This window comes from Meles meles, chromosome 2, assembly GCF_922984935.1.
Source record: "Meles meles chromosome 2, mMelMel3.1 paternal haplotype, whole genome shotgun sequence".
NCBI lineage: Eukaryota > Metazoa > Chordata > Mammalia > Carnivora > Mustelidae > Meles > Meles meles.
Window position 1 is genome coordinate 173,896,297 of NC_060067.1, and position 19,756 is coordinate 173,916,052.

At 35.6% G+C, this 19,756-nt stretch overlaps 2 protein-coding genes across 2 annotated transcripts in view; one reads left to right on the forward strand and one right to left on the reverse strand.

Moving 5' to 3' along the window:
- Positions 1-19,756, forward strand: part of ADAM18 (ADAM metallopeptidase domain 18) — a 175,872-nt gene that overhangs the window by 40,015 nt on the left and 116,101 nt on the right. The window contains exons 8-10 of the mRNA XM_045997442.1: positions 13,954-14,025; positions 14,222-14,388; positions 15,328-15,409. Coding sequence (XP_045853398.1) covers positions 13,954-14,025; positions 14,222-14,388; positions 15,328-15,409 — 321 coding nt within the window. The remainder of the gene's footprint in view (positions 1-13,953; positions 14,026-14,221; positions 14,389-15,327; positions 15,410-19,756) is intronic.
- LOC123937350 (40S ribosomal protein S3a-like) lies at positions 17,332-18,145 on the reverse strand (the record flags this gene model as incomplete). The annotated part of the gene is made up of 1 exon (XM_045998137.1): positions 17,332-18,145. A coding segment is annotated over one exon (789 nt), but the record flags the coding sequence as incomplete, so codon positions are not given.

Below are 19,756 nucleotides of genomic sequence, written 5' to 3' on the forward strand. Positions count from 1 at the left end.
CTCAATCCCAGGACCCTGGGATCATGACCTGAGCCGAAGGCAGCGGCTTTAACCCACTGAGCCACCCAGGCGCCCCAGCAAACCAATTTTTAATCCCCCTGTATCTTAGGAAAGTTGAGTCCCTTAACAAAAACAACAAGATACATCCAGGAAGAATCAAAATAACCTTCCTCGCCAACACTGAGAATTTATAACCACTCTCCCAACTTTTCCTTCTGCCACTGTTTCTGTGTATTTATGTTTGTCCTAATAGTATATAAATCTTATACTTGGGGTTCTTTCTGATGAGGTTCTTCCTTTTTTTGCTTATATATATATTTTTTTTTCTCTTGTCATATACTTTTATCAGTCTTTTTGTTTGTCTGTTTTTGTTTGTATACTTCATAAATCTTACCTTGGGGCCCATTTGGGCTGAGCCTTCTCTTTTATCTTCCCTTTTTTTCCTGTCTCTCTATTTTTTTTTCTTTTTTCTTTTCCTTTTTTTTCTTTCTTCTTCTCTATTTCTTTTTCTTTTCTTTTTTCTCTCATTTAGGTGGGGAACCCTGATTGCACAGAAGCGTTCCAGGGTGCACCTTGACTGCACCACAATCGATAAATCCAGCTGCATCTGTTCAGTCATCTCTTACCAAAATGACTAGGAGGAGGAATACCCAACAGAAGAAAAATACAGAGGATGGACCTTCGGCAACAGAGCTAATGGCTATTGACATAGACAATATGTCGGAAAAGGAATTCAGACTAACAATTATCCAGGCAATAGCTAGGTTCGAGAAAGCCATGGATAACCAAACGGAATTGATTAGGGCAGAACTGAAAGCCACCAGGGATGATGTTCAAAATGCTGTCAATGAATTCCAATCTAATCTAAATTCTCTAAAAACTAGAATAACTGAGACAGAAGATAGAATTAGTGATCTGGAGGAAAAACAGAGAGAAAGGATCAGGAGGAAGCCTGGAACAAACAGCTCAGAAGCCATGAAAACATAATCAGGGAAATAAATGATGCCATGAAACATTCCAACGTCAGAATTATTGGAATCCCTGAAGGGGAAGAAAAAGAAAGAAGTCTAGAAGATATAGTGGAAGAAGTTGTCTATGAAAATTTTCCCAATCTTACGAATGGAAACAGTGTTCATGTACTAGAGGCAGAGCGGTTTCTCCCCAAGATTTTAGATTCTCGAAAGCCCTCACGACACCTGATAGTTAGAATGAAGAATTGTGATTCCACACAGACCCTCTTAAAAGCAGCTAGGACAAAGAAGCTCCTTACATACAGAGGAAAGCCCATTAGAATAATGTCAGACCTGTCCACAGAGACCTGGCAAGGCAGGAAGGGCTGGCAAAATATATTCAGAGTACTAAATGAGAAGAACATGCTGCCAAGAATACTCTATCCAGCAAGACTGACATTCAAAATGGATGGAGAGATAAAGAGTTTCCAAGAACGGCAATGCTTAAAAGACTATGCAACCAACAAGCCAACACTGCAGGAAATATTAAGGGGGGGTCCTATAAAAGAGGAAAAATCCTAAGAATATCATTGAACAGAATTATAGAAACAATCTACAGACAGAAAGACTTCAAAGGTAACACGATGTCAATCAAAATGTATCTATCAATAATCACACTCAATGTGAATGGCCTAAATGCACCCTTAAAACAACACAGGGTTGTAGATTGCATAAAATGATAGGACCCATCCATATGTTGTCTACAAGAGACCCATTTTGAACCTAAGGATACACCCAGACTGAAAGTGAAGGGATGGAGAACCATCTTTCATGCCAATGGGCCTCAGAAGAAGGCCGGGGGTAGCGATTCTCATATCAGATAAATTAGATTTTAAACTAAAGACTGTAGTCAGAGATACAGAAGGACACTACATAATTCTTAAAGGGACTATCCACCAAGATGATCTAACAATTGTAAATATCTATGCCCCCAATAAGGGAGCAGTCAATTACATAAGAAAACTATTAATCAAGATAAAGAGTCATATTGACATGAATACATTAATAGTAGGAGATCTTAATACGCCTCTCTCAGTAACAGAGAGATCATCAAAGCAGAAAATTAATAAAGAAATAAGAACATTGAATGAAACATTGGACCAGATGGACCTCATAGACATGTACAGAACATTCCACCCTAAAACAACAGAATACTCATTCTTCTCAAGTGCACATGGAATCTTCTCCAGAATACACCACATACTGGGTCACAAAGCAGGACTCAACTGATACCAAAAGACTGACATTATTCCCTGCATATTCTCAGATCACAATGTTTTGAAACTGGAACTCAATCACAAGGAAAAGTTCAGAAGGAACTCAAACATCTGGAAGCTAAAGACCACCTTGCTTAAGAATGCTTGGATCAACCAGGAGATCAAAGAAGAACTTAAATAATTCATGGAAACCAATGAGAATGAAGACACTTTGGTCCAAAACCTATGGGATACAGCAAAGGCGGTTCTAAGGGGGAAATACATAGCCATCCAAGCCTCCCTCCAAAAAAATTAAAAAATCCAGAATACACCAGCTGTCTCTACACCTTAAAGAACTGGAGAATCAACAACAAATCAAACCAACTCCACATACAAGAAGGGAAATAAGATTAGAACAGAGATCAATGAGGTAGGAACCAGAGATACAGTAGAACGTTTCAATGAAACTAGAAGCTGGTTTTTTGAAAGAATTAATAAGATCGATAAACCATTGGCCACACTAATCCAAAAGAAAAGAGAGAAAGACCAATTAATAAAATTATGAATGAAAAGGGAGAGATCACAACTAACACCAAGGAAATAGAAACAATCATCAGAAATTATTACCAATAGTTATATGCCAATAAGCTAAGCAACCTAGATGAAATGGATGCATTCCTGGAAAATTATAAACTCCCAAAATTGAACCAGGAAGAAATTGACAACCTGAATAGACTGATATCTAGTAATGAGATTGAAGCAGTGATCAAAAATCTCCCAAAGGGGCGCCTGGGTGGCTCAGCGGGTTAAAGCCTCTGCCTTCGGCTCAGGTCGTGATCCCAGGGTCCTGGGATCGAGCCTCGCATCGGGCTCTCTGCTTGGCTGGGAGCCTGCTTCCTCCTCTCTCTCTCTCTCTGCCTGCCTCTCTGCCTACTTGTAATCTCTATCTGTCAAATAAATAAATCTTTAAAAAAAAAAAAAAAAAAAAAAAAATCTCCCAAAAAACAAGAGCCCAGGACCTGACAGATTCCCTGGGGAATTCTACCAAACTTTCAAAGAAGAAATAACACCAATTCTCCTGAAGCTGTTCCAAAAAATTGAAGCAGAAGGAAAACTTCCAGACCCTTTTTATGAAGCCAGCATTACCTTGATCCCCAAACCAGGCAAAGACCCTACCAAAAAGGAGAATTTCAGACCAATATCACTGATGGATATGGATGCTAAGATTCTCAACAAGATCCTAGCAAACAGGATCCAGCAGCACATTAAAAAGATTATCCACCATGACCAGGTGGGATTCATCCCTGGCTTACAATAATGGTTCAACATTCGCAAATCAATCAATGTGATAGAACAAATCAATAAGAGAAGAGAGAAGAACCACATGGTCCTCTCAATTGATGCAGAAAAAGCATTGGACAAAATCCAGCATCCGTTCCTGATTAAAATGCTTCAAAGTAGAGGGATAGAGGGAACATTCCTGAACTTCATAAAATCTATCTATGAAAGACCCACAGCAAATATCCTCAATGGGAAAAAGCTTGTAGCCTTCCCATTGAGATCAGGAACACGACAAGGATGCCCACTCTCACCACTCTTGTTCAACATAGTATTAGAAGTCCTAGCAATGACAATCAGACAACAAAGAGAAATAAAAGGTATCCAAATTGGCAAGGAAGGAGTCAAACTCTCTCTCTTCGCAGATGACATGATTCTTTATATGGAAAACCCCAAAGACTCTACCCCCAAACTACTAGAACTCATACAGCAATTCGGTAACATGGCAGGATACAAAGTCAATGTACAGAAATCAGTGGCTTTCTTATACACTAACAATGAAAATACAGAAAGGGAAATTAGAGAATTGATTCCATTTACTATAGTACCAAGAACCATAAGATACCTGGAAATAAACCTAACCAAAGAGGTAAAGGACCTGTACTCCAGGAACTACAGAACACTCATGAAAGAAATTGAAGAAGACACAAAAAGATGGAAGACCATTCCATGCTCTTGGATCAGAAGAATAAACATTGTTAAAATGTCTATACTGCCTAGAACAATCTATACTTTTAATGTCATTCCAATAAAAATTCCACCGGTATTTTTCAAAGAGCTGGAGCAAATAATCCTAAAATTTGTATGGAATCAGAAGAAACCCCGAATTGCTAAGGAAATGTTGAAAAACAAAACAAAACTGGCGGCATCACGTTACCCGAATTCAAGCTTTACTACAAAGCTGTGATCACCAAGACAGCGTGGTACTGGCATTAAAAACAGACACATAGACCAGTGGAACAGAGTGGAGAGCCCAGATATGGACCCTCAACTCTATGGTGAAATAATCTTCAACAAAACAGGAAAAAATATACAATGGAAAAAAGACAGTCTGTTCAATAAATTGTGCTGGGAAAACTGGACAGCTATATGTAGAAGAATGAAATTCGACCATTCTCTTACACCATATACAAAGATAAACTCGAAATGGATAAGAGACCTCAACATGAGACAGGAATCCATCAGAATCCTAGAGGAGAACATAGGCAGTAACCTCTTCGATGTCAGGCACAGCAACTTCTTTCAAGATATGTCTCCAAAGGCCAAGGAAACAAAAGCGAAAATGAACTTTTGGGACTTCATCAAGATCAAAAGCTTCTGCACAGCAAAGGAAACAGTCAACAAAACAAAAAGGCAACCCACGGAATGGGAGAAGATATTTGCAAATGACAGTACAGACAAAAGGTTGTTATCCAGGATCTATAAAGAACTCCTCAAACTCAACACACACAAAACAGATAATTGTATCAAAAAATGGGCAGAAGATATGAACAGACACTTCTCCAATGAGGACATACAAATGGCTATCAGACACATGAAAAAATGCTCATCATCACTAGCCATCAGGGAGATTCAAATTAAAACCTCATTGAGATATCAACTTACACCAGTTAGAATGGCCAAAATTAGCAAGACAGGAAACAACGTGTGTTGGAGAGGTTGTGGAGAAAGGGAAACCCTCTTACACTGTCGGTGGGAATGCAAGTTGGTGCAGCCACTCTGGGGAAGAGTGTGGAGATTCCTCAAGAAATTAAAAATAGAGCTTCCCTATGACCCTTCAATTGCACTGCTGGGTATTTATCCCAAAGATACAGATGTAGTGAAAAGAAGAGCCATCTGTACCCCAATGTTTATAGCAGCAATGGCCACGGTCACCAAACTGTAGAAAGAACCAAGATGCCCTTCAATGGACGAATGGATAAGGAAGATGTGGTCCATATACACGATGGAGTATTATGCCTCCATCAGAAAGGATGAATACTCAACTTTTGTAGCAACATGGACGGGACTGGAAGAGATTTTGCTGAGCGAAATAAGTCAAGCAGAGAGTGTCAAGTATCATATGTTCTCACTTATTTGTGGAGCATAACAAAGAACATGGAGGACATGGGGAGATGGAGAGGAGAAGGGAGTTGAGGGAAACTGGAAGGGGAGATGAACCATGAGAGGCTATGGACTCTGAAAAACAACCAGAGGGTTTTGAAAGGGCGGGGGGGTGGGAGGTTGAGGAACCAGGTGGTGGGTAATAGGGAGGGCACATACTGCATGGAGCACTGGGTGTGGTGCAAAAACAATGAATACTGTTACACTGAAAATAAAAAAAAAATGATAGTCTCTTCAACAAATCGTGTTGGGCAAACTGGATAGCAAAACTCAAAAGAATGAGACTGGACCACTTTCTGCATCACCCATAAAAATAAATTCAGAATTTGTTAAAGACCCAAATGTGAGACAGGAAACCATCAAAATCATAGAGGGGAACACAGACAACAACCTCTTTGACATTGGCTGTAGCAACTTTTTACCGGACACACCTCTGGAGGTAAGGGAAACAAAAGCAAAAATTAACCATTTGGACTTCAACAAGATAAAAACTTCTGTGTAATGAAAGAAACATTAAACAAAACTGAAAGGCAACCTATGGAATGGAAGAAGATATTTTCAAGTGACATATCTGATGAAAAGTTAGTATCCAAAATATGTAAAAATTTATCAAACTCAACAACCTAAAACCAAATAATCTAGTTATGAAATGGTCAGAAGACATGAATAGACATCTTCCCAAAGAAGATATGCAGATGGCTAACAAACAGATAAAAAGATGCTAAACATCTCTCTTTACCAGAGAAATAGAAATCAAAATTATGATATCATCTCACACCTGTCAGAATGGCTAAAATTAACAACACAGGAAGCAACAGGTATTGGTGAAGAAGTGGAGAAAGGGCAAAACTCTCACACCATTGGTGGCAAACTGTAAGAGACTATTAACTTTAGAGAACAAACTGAAGATTGATGCATGGGGGGATGGGCTATATTGGGGTTAGATATTAAGAAGGAAACTTAACTATGATGAGCACTGGCTGCTATATGTAAGAGATGAATCACTAAATTCTACTCTTGAAACAAATATTACAGAGTATGTTAACAAACTAGAATTTAAACCAAAACTTGAAACTTACAGAAGTTAAAAAAAAATTAAAAATATTGTCATACTGTCTTGCATGGACACTGGGTTTTAAACACAAACAATGAATCGTGGAATACTACATCAAAAACTAATGATGTACTATATAGTGACTAACATAACATAATAAAAATATTTTGGCAAAAACATTTTAATAGCCCATTATTAGCCTTTTATTATCTTGTAGGATGTGTATTTTGGCCTCATTATGCTTGATATTGGTAATTTATATCATCTCCCAATTTTCTTGATAGTACTTATAGGGGTATCAATTATACTCATCTTTTCAAAGAATCTTTATTTTTATTACTTGACTTTTATGTTTATTTCCTAACTTATTGCTTTTTTTAAATTTCCTTTTCAGTGATCCAAAATTCATTGTTTATGTGCCACACCTAGTGCTCAATGTAATATGTGCCCTCCATAATACCCGCCACCAGGCTCACCCCACCCCCAACCCCTCCCTCCAAAACCCTGTTTGTTTCTCAGAGTCCACAGTCTCTCATGGTTGTCTCTCCCTCCAATTTCCCCCAACTCACTTCTCTCCATCTCCAAATGTCTTCTGTGTTATTCATTATGCTCCACAAGTAAGTGCAACCATTATGAAAACTGATTCTCTCCGCTTGACTTATTTCACTCAGCATAATCTCTTCCAGTCCCACCCATGTTGATACAAAAGTTGGATATTCAACCTTTCTGCTGGAGGCATAATACTCCATTGTATATATGGACCATATCTTCTTTATTCATTCATCCACTGAAGGGCATCTTGGCTTTTTTCCACAGTTTGGTGACTGTGACCATTGCTACTATGAACATTGGGGTAGAGATGGCCCTTCTTTTAACTATATCTGTATCTTTGGGGCTAAATACCCAGTAGTGCAATTGCAGGGTCATAGGGAAGCTCCATTTTTAATTTCCTAAAGAATCTCCACACTGTTTTCCAAAGTGGCTTTACCAAATTGCATCCCCCAACAGTGCAAGAGGATTCTCCTCTCTCCACATCTTCTCCAACATGTTGTTTACTGTCTTGTTAATTTCGGCCATTCTAACTGATGTAAGGTGGTATCTCAATGTGGTTTTCATTTGAATCTCCCTGACTGCTAATGATGATGAACATATTTTCATGTGTCCATTAGCCATTTGTATGTCTTCATTGGAGAAGTGTCTGTTCATGTCTTCTGTGCATTTTTTTGACATCATTATCTGTTCTGTGTTTTGAGTTTGAGGAGTTCTTTATAGATCTTGGATATCAGCCCTTTGTCTATAGTTTCACTTGCAAATATTTTCTCCCATTCTGTGGGTTGCCTCTTTGTTTTGTTGACTGTTTCCTTTGCTGTGCAGAAGCTTTTGATCTTGATGAAGTCCCAAAAGTTCATTTTCACTTTTGTTTCCTTTGCCTTTGTAGACGTATCTTGAAAGAAGTTGCTGTGGCTAATGTCAAAGCAGTTACTGCCTATGTTCTCCTCTAGGATTCTGATGTATTCCTGCCTCACGTTGAGGTCTTTTATCCATTTTGAGTTTATATATGTGTATGGTGTAAGAGAATGGTCGAGTTTCATTCTTCCATTCATAGCTGTCCAATTTTCCCAGTACCATTTATTGAAGAGGCTATCTTTTTTTCCCACTGGATATTTTTTTCTGCTTTGTCAAAGATTAGTTGACCATATCTGGACTCTCAACTCTGTTCCATTGGTCTATGTTTCTGTTTTGTGCCAGTGCCATGCTGTCTTAGTGATCACAGCTTTGTAGTAAAGCTTGAAATCCGGCAACGTGATGTCCCCAGTTTTGTTTTTCTTTTTCAACATTTCCTTAGTAATTCATGGTCTTTCCTGGTTCCATGCACATTTTAGGATTGTTTCAGCACTTTGTAAAATGCTGGTGGAATTTTGATCAGGATGGCATTGAAAGTATAGATTTCTTCTGGGCAGTATAGACATTTTAACAGTGTTTATTCTTCTGATCCATGAGCATGGAATGCTTTTCTGTCTTTTTATGTCTTCTTCAATTTCTTTCACAAGTGTTCCATAGTTACCTGAATACAGATCCTTTACCTTTTTGGTTAGGTTTATTCCCAGGTATCTTACAGTTCTTGGTGCTATAGTAAATGGAATCGATTCTCTCATTTCCCTTTCTGTATTTTCAATGTTCGTGTGTAAGAAAGCAACTGATTTCTGTACATTGATTTTATACAGTGCCACATTACTGATTACTGAATGAGTTCTAGTAGTTTGGGGGGGGGGGAGTCTTTTGGGCTTTCCACATGAAGTATCATGTCATCTGCGAAGAGAGAGAGTTTAACTTCTTCTTTGCCAATCTGAATACCTTTTATTTCTCTTTGTTGCCTAATTGCTGTTGCTAGGACCTCTAATACTATGATGAACAAGAGTGGTGAGAGTGAGCATCCTGTGTCCCCGATCTCAGAGGGAAGGCTGTCAGCTTTTTCCCATTAAGGATGATATTCACTGTGGGTTTTTCATAGATAGATTTTATGAAGTTGAGGAATGTTCCCTCTATCCCTATACTTTGAAACATTTTAATCAGGAACAGGATGCTGTATTTTGTCAAATTCTTTTTCTGCATCAGTTGAGAGGACCATGTGGTTCTTCTCTCTTCTTTTATTGATTTGTTCTATCACATTGATTGATTTGCGAATGTTGAACCACATTGCATCCCATGGATAAATCCCAGCTGGTCATGATGTATAATCCTTTTAATGTACAGCTGGATCCTATTAGCTCAGATCTTGTTGAGAATCTTGGCATCCATATTCATCAGGGATATTGGTCTGAAATTCTCCTTTTTGGTGGGGTCTTTGCCTGGTTTGGGGATCAGGGTAATGCTGATGTCGTAGAAAGAGTCTGAAAGTTTTCTTTCTGTTTCAATGTTTTGAAACAGCTTCAGGAGAATAGGTATTATTTCTCCTTTGAATGTTTGGTAGATTTCCCCAGGGAATCCGTCAGGTCCTGAGCTTTGTTTTTGGGGAGGTTTTTGATCACTGCTTAAATCTTGTTACTGGATATTGGTCTATTCAGGTTGTCAATTTCTTCCTGATTCAGTTTTGGAACTTTATAGTTTTCAGGAATGCATCTATTTCATCTAGGTTGCTTAACTTATTGGCATATAACTGTTGATAATAATTTCTGATGATTGTTTCTATTTCCTTGGTGTTGTGATCTCTCCCTTTTCATTCATAATTTTATTAATTTGTGTCTTCTCTCTATATATATCTTTTTTGTTTGTTTGTTTGTTTGACCAGTGGTTTTTCAATCTTACTGATTCTTTCAAAAAAACAGCTTCTCGTTTCGTTGATATGTTCTACTGTATCTTATTCATCTCTGCTCTAATCTTGATTAGATTCTTGTGTGTGGGGTTGGCTTAATTTGTTGTTGTTTCTCTAGTTCTTGGAGGTCTATAGAGAGCTGCTGTATTTAGAATTTTTCAATTTTTTTTTTTGAGGAAGGCTTGAATGGCTATATATTTCCCGCCTTTGCTGTATCCCATAGGTTTGGGGCTGATATGTTTTCATTCTCATTGGTTTCCATGAATTTTTAAAGTTCCTCTTTGATTTCCTGATTGATCCAAACATTCTTGAGTAGGACGGTCTTTAGCTTCCAAGTGTTTGTATTCCTTCCAAACTTTTTTCTTGTGATTGAGTTCCAGTTTCAAAGCATTGTGGTCTGAGAATATGCAGGGAATAATCTCAATCTTTTGGTATCAGTTGAGTCCTTTTTGTGACCTGTATGTGGTCTATTCTGGAGAAAGTTCTATGTGTGCTTGAGAAAAATGAATATTCTATTGTTTTAGGGTGGAATGTTCTGTATATATCTATGAGGTCCATCTGGTCCAATGTGTCATTCAGTGTTCTTATTTCCTTATTGATTTCATGCTTGGATGATCTATTACTGAGAGTTGTGTGTTAAAATCCCCTGAAAGTAATGTATTCATATCAATATGACTCCTTTTCTTGGTTAACAGTTGTCTTATGTAGTTGGTTGCTCCCATATTGGGGGCATAAATATTTACAAACTGGTACAGGAAAAGGATCAGGAGGAGGCCTGGAACAAACAGCTTAGAAGCCATGAAAACAGAATTATGGAAATTAAATGATGCCAAGAAATGTTCCAATATCAGAATTATTGGGATCCCTGAGGGTGAGGAGAAAGAAAGAAGACTAGAGTATACAATTGAACAAATTCTCCATGAAAATTTTCCCAATCTGGGGAATAGAACAAGCATTCATGTCCTAGAGGTAGAAATAACACCCCCATGATGAATGAATCTAGAAAGACCTCAAGGCACTTGATTGAAGACTGTCAAATCATAATTTTAGACAAGAGCTTTTGAGAGCAGCCCTGAGGAAGAGATTCCTTGCATACAGAGGAAGGTCCATCAGAATAATGTCAGATCTGTCCACAGAAATCTGGCAAGCCAGAAAGGGCTGGCAAGACATGTTCAGGGCACTAAATGAGAAGAACATGCAGTCAAGAATACTTTATCCAGCAAGGCTGAAATTCAAAATGGATGGAGAGATAAAGAGCTTCCATGACCGGCAAGATTTAAAATAGTATGTGACCACCAAGCCAGCACTACAAGAAATATTAAGGGGGGGGGGGTTCTATAAAAGAGAAAAAAAAACAATATCATTGGACAGAAATTTACAGAGACCCTTTATAGAAACAAGGACTTCACAGTCAACACAATGTCAGTAAAAACTTATCTTTCAATAATCACTCTCAACGTGAGTGGCCTAAACACTCCCATAAAATGGCACAGGATTGCAGATTGGATAAAATGACAGAAACTGTCCATATGTTGTCTACAAGAGACCCATTTTGAACTTAAGGATACATCCAGACTGAAAGTGAAGGATACATCCAGACTTTCATGCCAATAAACCTCAAAAGAAAGCTGGGGTAGTGATTCTCATATCAGATAAATTAGATTTTAAACTAAAGACTGTAGTCAGAGATAAAGAAGGACACTACATCATTCTTAAAGGGTCTATCCACCAGGAAGATCTAACATTTTATTGCTTTCTTATCTTTTCTTTGTTATTTCATCCCTTTTAGTTTCTTTCATTTGAAGATCACTGATTTTATGCATTTTTTAAATTTTCTAGTATATACATGGTTAAAAATATATTTCTAATCAATGAGTAACAGTCTAATACAAGGACTTTTGTTTGTTTTTAGCAACTCAAGTTTTGATAAGTCTGATTTGTATCATCATTTCAGTTTTTCTAAATCATTTTCATGTGTGTGTGTGTGTGTGTGTGTGTGTGTGTGTGTGTGTGTGTGTCTGTGACCCTTGGGTAAATTAGAATTGTACTGGTTAGATTAATAATATTTGGAGATTTTCAGGTTATATTTTAGTTGCTCATATCTAGTCCCCCCCCCATGTTGGTAAAAGAGCATAATCTGACATAAAATCTTGGAAATTTATGTTGACTTCTCTTATGACCCAGTAGATGGCCAATTTTGTAAATGGTCCACATGCATTTGGAAAGGGTTTATTACATTCTGCCCTTGTTAGATGTAGTACTCTTTCTATATTAATGAGTTAAATATTTTAACTGCATTGTTCAGACCTTCTATATTTATTACATTCCCCTTTCATTGTATCAGTTACTAAAAGAATTATCTTAATATCTGGAACTAGTATTGTTGGGTTTCTTAAATTCTCATTTTAATTGTGTCCATTTTGTTTTCCATATTTTGGTGATGTGTATTATTTCCTACTGTTTAAGCATCACTACGTCTTCCCTATATATTGAGAATTTTTACCTTGTGAAATAAACCTTTGGAGCTAGTGATATCTTCCAAAGAGTCATGACATTTAGTATATGAAATTATACTTCTACTCTGATGGTCTTGAATATAAGGATTTTTCTATTTGTGTGTTTTATGGGGATCTCTTTCATGTATATAACAACTGTATAATGGACTGTTGCTTCGACTATAAGGAAAACATTTTGACTATATTTACCTTCTTATTCATCCAATGGAAATATATAATTAATTTTCCATTACTTCTATTATCAACAATTATAACAAGTAATTCATTTCCTTAACTATCATAATTTTGAGGAAACTATACAGATTTCTAAGATTTGCTAGGATTCTAATTTTTCAATTAAAAAAATTACAACTTTTGCAAAAGTATTAATCATTTTCCAAAATATGACTCCAAAGAATGTGTGTTAATTAAGTTCCCAAATAAGTAAGAATTTATGTCCTCTCACCTGGGTGGCTCAGTTGGTTAAGTATCTGCCTTTGGCTCAGGTCATGATTCCAGGATCCTGGGTTGGAGTCCTGCATTGGGCTCCTTGCTCAGTGGGAAGCCTGCTTCTTCCTCTGCCTGCAGCTCCCCTTGCTTGTGTTCTCTCTCTTTCACTCTCTCTGACAAATAAATAAAATCTTAAGAAAAAAGAACTTAAGTCCTCTCAAGAATTTACCAGTTTCAATGGACTTTTTTTCTCCTTGCTTTTACATAATTTCATCTTATTTATCAAAAGTTTTAAAATTCTTATGCCACATAATTTTTAGAATTTTATAACTGATGGGGCGCCTGGGTGGCTCAGTGGGTTAAGCCGCTGGCTTCAACTCAGGTCATGATCTCAGGGTCCTGGGATCGAGTCCCACATCCGGCTCTCTGCTCAGCGGCGAGCCTGCTTCCCTCTCTCTCTCTCTGCCTGCCTCTCTGTCTACTTGTGATCTCTCTCTGTCAAATAAATAAATTTTAAAAATTTTAAAAAAAATTATAACTGTGTTTTCTGGGTTTTGTTCTGTAGAAATATTTAAGCATTTTGACTTTTAAATATTTATTTATTTATCTGATTTTTTTTAACCAACCATGTGACAGGAGTTTGGTGATTCCCTCTGTGTCATAAAAAATGACTGTTATTTTCTCTGTGTCTGGCTAAAAAAAAAAAAAAAAATTCCCATTATACTGAGGAGGAATCTGTGAAGTTATTTTAGGACTTCTTGATTTCAATTGTTTCTGTTTGAGAATGTCTTTAAAACATCAGCAATTGAGAATCTATTTCAGAAACCTATGATTTTTAATGTTTATTATAAATGTTATTATCTTTATATTAGTATGCTTTATATTGTCTGACAAATGCCATGGTTTACCTACCTGGTGTAAGCAAGATCTACACACCATAAAAAATTGCTATCACTCACTCACATTTTTTTAATCACTTAAAATTGTTTTTCAGTATGATTATATGGGATCAGAAGTGATGGCTGTAACACAGAAAATTATCCAAATTATTGGCCTTGTCAACACTGTAAGTCTTAAGTTTTTTACATTTATAGTTTTATGAAAAATCACTGAAACTTATTTCTATGATGACAAAGTAATGACTTAAAAATCTTCAATTATTAATATCCAAAATAATAAACTGAACTTATTCTTTATTTTTATGTAATTTTGAACGAATGACTAATGTTATTTGAACAAGTATGCCATAAATCTTATTTTAGATGTTTACCCAGTTCAAATTGACTGTGATGCTGTCCTCCTTGGAATTGTGGTCAGATAAAAACAAAATTTCTACCAACGGGGATGCTGGTGATTTATTACAAAGACTTTTCACATGGAAACGGGACTATCTTATCCTACGGCCCCATGACATAACATTCTTACTAATGTAAGCACAATGTTCTACATTAAAAAAGAGATATTAAATAATTTCAATAATTTGATAATTTAATGCATTTATTCTTCAACTTTCTGTAGGCCCCTCTGAAAATTTTAAATAAACATAGCTGTTACCATGAGTGCAATAGTATAGTTGAGAATATGATAAAAATAAAATAACTTAAATAAATTATATAAAAATATATTTTGGAATATAACTTATGTAAGATTTGCCTTTCATAAACTTTCATGATGTTAACTATATTATAGAATGCATTTAAGCTTTAGCTTTTTCATAATGTCAAAATTGTCACTATTCATTTACTATGACCTATAATATGCTAATAATTTTTTGTCTACTCTTTGACTAAAAAAGATATTTTTGGTAATAATTTAAGAAAATGCTTACATTTTAGATAGGCAAGACTTCTTATTACACAAGTTAAAAACCCCTTTGTTTAACTTTTAGTAACCAAAAGAATGCATGCAGTAAGGGAAAACTGAGGAAAATTCAAGATAGTAAAATTTTATCAAGTCTAGGAGTTAGGTGAGGAGAGAAAATTGGAATTAAAATGAATTTTAGGGGTGCCTGCGTGGCTCAGTTGGTTAAGTGTCCAACTTAGGATTCAGCTCTTGTCATTATCTCAGGGCTGTGATATGGAGGCCCCACAATGCACTCAGAGAGGACTCTGCTTGAGATTCCCTTCTTCTCCCTCTCCCTCAGCTCCTCTCCACCCTCAAATAAATAAATCAATCTTTAACTAAAAAAATAAATTATAGTTTTTAATGATTAGACCATTTTGTAAAGTATATTAGATAATATCCAGATCAAAAATTGGTTTTTTTTGAAAAATCATTTTAAATATATGGGAGATTTAATTTAAAAGTAAGCTAGTAAATTGTTCTGAATAAGCATGGCAATAAATAAGGCTATACTATAATGATGTAGTTACAGGAAACATCCTGCATATTTGGGAGCAACATTTCCTGGCACAATATGCAATAAAAGCTATGATGCAGTTATTGCTATGGTATGTAATTTTTATCCTTCTTTACTATTTTTTCTAAACTTTATATTGTATTTAATATTATTTTACATAGCTAAATAGTATAAAATAAAAGTAGTGAATATTAACCTGACATTTTCCTCTATATGTGTGTTTATTATTTTGTTGGGACAGAATTATTTTAATCTCAGAAAGTTTATTTAATTATAAATTATAACATAAAGCAAAAGTGTAACATACATTAATATACTTATTAACCAAGTAGGCAAAATGACAAACATTTATATCAGATTTTCTAAGGATGTAAAGCCATAGAAAAACGAGCATGTCTACTTTAAATTAAAGAGCAAAAATCATGAATTTGTGCTTCCATTTTATGTGTACTTTATGCAATTTTTACAAATGAATGTATCCATTAACCATCATTGTTCTGCATTGTTCTTATTTATGCATCATTTCAGTATTATTTTGAACAGCTTTTAAAAAGATGCACATATGTTGAATCATATAGCTCCAGTTTTTCATTTAAAATTTATATGTTACCAAGAAATACACATTCACTTATCATAAATATAAGTGGTTTTACAGGACTATTATTGGAAAAAAAAAACTGAATCCCCCTTACATAAACTACACTCCTTGAACTATTTTTCTTATTTTTTAAAATTGTTCTTCCTGGCTTATACTTTCACTTTCATTTCCTTATAAATAAAAGTTTTACTGGAGTATATCCTATATAGAGAACATGCAAAAAATCATAAATATATTGGACAATTAATTTTGACTAAGTCAATATGTAGACATGAACATCACAGAGACAAAGAAATAAAATGCATTTCAGAAGACCACTGTGAATCATATATCTCATTCCACTTACTATCCATACCAAAGAAAACCACTTTCCTGACACTTCACATCCTTGGTTAGTTTGGCCTCTTTTTGAACTTTATGTAAATTAAATAATGCAGTGTGTATGCTTATGTCTGCCATTTATTTGTTCAAAATTATGTCTGTGAAAATTATCCTGTTTATATCTGTAGGAATAGTTTATTCATTTTTTACTCCATATTTCTAAATAATATCTCCATGAAATTTCTTGCATTTTCAAATTTAGACATCTATTGACTTCTTATCATTAAAATCAGAATTTAAGACCCTAATAGCTCATCATACTTACATGCCACTTTTTCCATTCTTCCTCTGTAATTATGTAACTTATTAGAATTTGGTTTTATTCTCTGACGGGCCAAATAATGAACTAAAATTGTCTTCATTGCATAACTTTTGCTTCTTCCCAAATTTGTAATTGTATCATATTGCTTTTGCCCAAATTTTCTAATAAAATTAAGAATTTTCTTTACTTCTCTACATGTTTCAAAAAATCCTCCTTTTAACCCTAGGGACATATATTTATTCCCCAATCTCTATTAAACTTTTTGCATAGGTGTTTACAAATTTCCTACTGTGTTTTATTTTTAAAGATTTTATTTATTTATTTGACAGACACAGATCACAAGTAGGCCAAGAGGCAGGCAGAGAGAGGGGAAAGCAGGCTCCCCGCTGAGCAGAGAGCCTGATGCGGGGCTTGATCCCAGGACCCTGAGATCATGACCTGAGCTGAAGGCAGAAGCTTTAACCCACTGAGCCACCCAGGCACTCCTCCTATTGTGTTTTTTGGGGGACATGTGTATTCTTTTTTTCATGACTGGCTTACTCATTTTGGGAGTCTATATGCCTCTATAATTTACTTTAAAAATAGATGTGTATTAAATTGTTTGAGAGTGACATGACTGAAAATATATTTAATTATTTCAAAGATTGTTTGGTTAATTTTACTTTTAAAATAATTTTACCTTGGAATTTTAAAGGTTTTTTCTTTTGTCTTTTAACATTTCTTTAGAAATTTAATGCTATTCTTTTTTTTTTTAAACATCACAAATAAGATTTTTGTCACCATTGAATGTCTGAATTTTAAACAGATTCTTGGACTGGTGGCTCATATCCATCAGCTCGTTCCACTTTAGCACAGGTCTCATCCCCAGTAGCTTTTCCAGAACTACTACCTTCACCATGAAGCTCCATGAGCTTTCCCAGTTCAAACTTGGGCTTCTTCAGCATTTTTACTTTTCTAACAAAGACATCATGGAGTGGATAAATAGACTGACAAGCTTTTTCTATATCTTTTCCAATGCTGTCTGGAATCAATTTATTGACCACTTCTTTCAAGTCATTTGTCTGAACCTCTCGGGTCATGATCTCCATCATCTTTTTCCGAATTTGGCGGACCTGTTGATGCTGAGCATAAGAGGTCTTCCAAATCTGATTATTGCATTTTTTAGTAAAACCAACACAAAACAGAGGAAGCAAATAACCATCAGTAGTCTTGACATCAACATGAGCTTCAATCATGGTCTGCCACTTTTTGACCATGGAGTACATTTTGTCCTGGGTAAGATCCATGCCATGAAAATTGGTCAGGCAGTTTTTGCCCTGAACATCCTCAGTAATTAGCTTGAATTTTCTAAATGCAACTTCATCATTCTGCAGATCAGCAAGACTCACTTCAAAAACACGACCCTTGAGGCCATCTGATGCGATTTTGGTTCCTTGGGTTCTTGTGACTAATGTTTTTCCAATATTTCTTATATTGAACATAGCTGGTGCTTTCACATCATACCAATCTTTCTTAGAAAATGGATCAACCACTTTCTTCTTGGCTCCCTTTTTGCCGCCTTTCATAAGGCGCTTGTTCTTGCCAACCCAAATTTAATGCTATTCTTATTCTCATGCGTTGGTGTGTGTTTTGTTTGTTTTCTCTATAGAAACATTTAAATCTTTTTATCCTTACATGGTGTTGTTTTTATCATCCAGTATGCCAGTTGTACTGAAGGCCTTTCAATCTGGATGCTATTTATTTCTGATCTGAGAAATTTTACTATATTACATTTAATCATTTGCTTCCCTTTTCTCTCTGGAGCTTTGTTAAAGCATGTTGACTCATCATCTAATTTATTTTATCTTATTTAATTTTTCTCTTATTTCTACATCTTCTAATATTTCTTTATATTTTCACTTTGGAGCAATCACCTAAATGTTCTCATATCCACTTCACACTAATCCTCTCCTCTGGTCTATCACACAGGGAACTATATACATTCCCTGGGCTTCTTTGCTTCCATGCTTTTGAGTATATTCAGCAAATATGGATGATTGGATGGTGGCAGTGAAATTTTTTAGTATCTCTACATACTGACCCTGCTTGGAACAATGTCTTAGAACTATTTCTTCTTGTTCCTGTGAAACTGCTCACCCTTCTGTTATGTAGCTCCTGCTGAATAGCACTTGTTTATAGAATCTAATAGTTTTTAATTCATTCATCCTGTTCTGGTGTTGGTAGCAACATTCTGCTTTTCTAATCTTAGAGTTGCCTCTCACTTCTCTGGTGTAAAGATCCTGTAATAATTTCATTTGAATTGGATGCCTTTTGATGACACCTATTCACTTTAAGTTCTACTTTAAGGACTAGAAAACCTTATTATAAAGAAACAGGTAGTAAATGTTTTAGGCTTTATAGACCATGTGAACTACGATGTCACAGGTACTCAATGGTACTAAACTCTGCCACTGTAATGCAAAAGCCAATATAGGAAGAATATAAATTTATGAGCATGGTGATTTTCCAATAAAACCTTACTCATGAATCCTGAAATTTAAACCTCATATAATTTCATTTGTCACAAAATATTATTTTTTTTCAACTATTAAAAAATACAGAACCATCCTTATTTGCAGACTATACTGGTCATACACCAGACTGGGTCTGTGGACCATAGATTACCCTGTCTTACTTTAATCCCAGCAGCCTTTATCCTCACAGATTAATATTACAAATTGTAAGGGCTTTCTCAGAAAAGGATAATTTATAAACCAAAACAACGTATAAGATCTTGCTAATTTATGTTGACATTTTCCTGGAGAAACAAATGAAGGAATAGAAACTAAGGGTTCAGGACAAACAAGAACAGAATAATCTTTATTTAGCAGTAATATATTATCTAGGTAAATATATTTGAGTTTTTGAATTTAGTGTGCCAGCTCAAATATTTTAGAGTGGTTTTTTAAATTATTTTTTAAATACTTTTTTAAATTTTTTAATAAACATATAATGTATTATTAGCTCCAGGGGTACAGGTCTGTGAATCACCAGGTTTACACACTTCATAGCACTACCATAGCACATACCTTCCCCAATGTCCATAACTCCACCACCCTCTCCCTCCCCCCACCTACCCAGCAACCCTCAGTTTGTTTTGTGAGATAGTCTCATATGGTTTGCTCCCTCCCGATCCCATCTTGTTTCATTTATTCTTT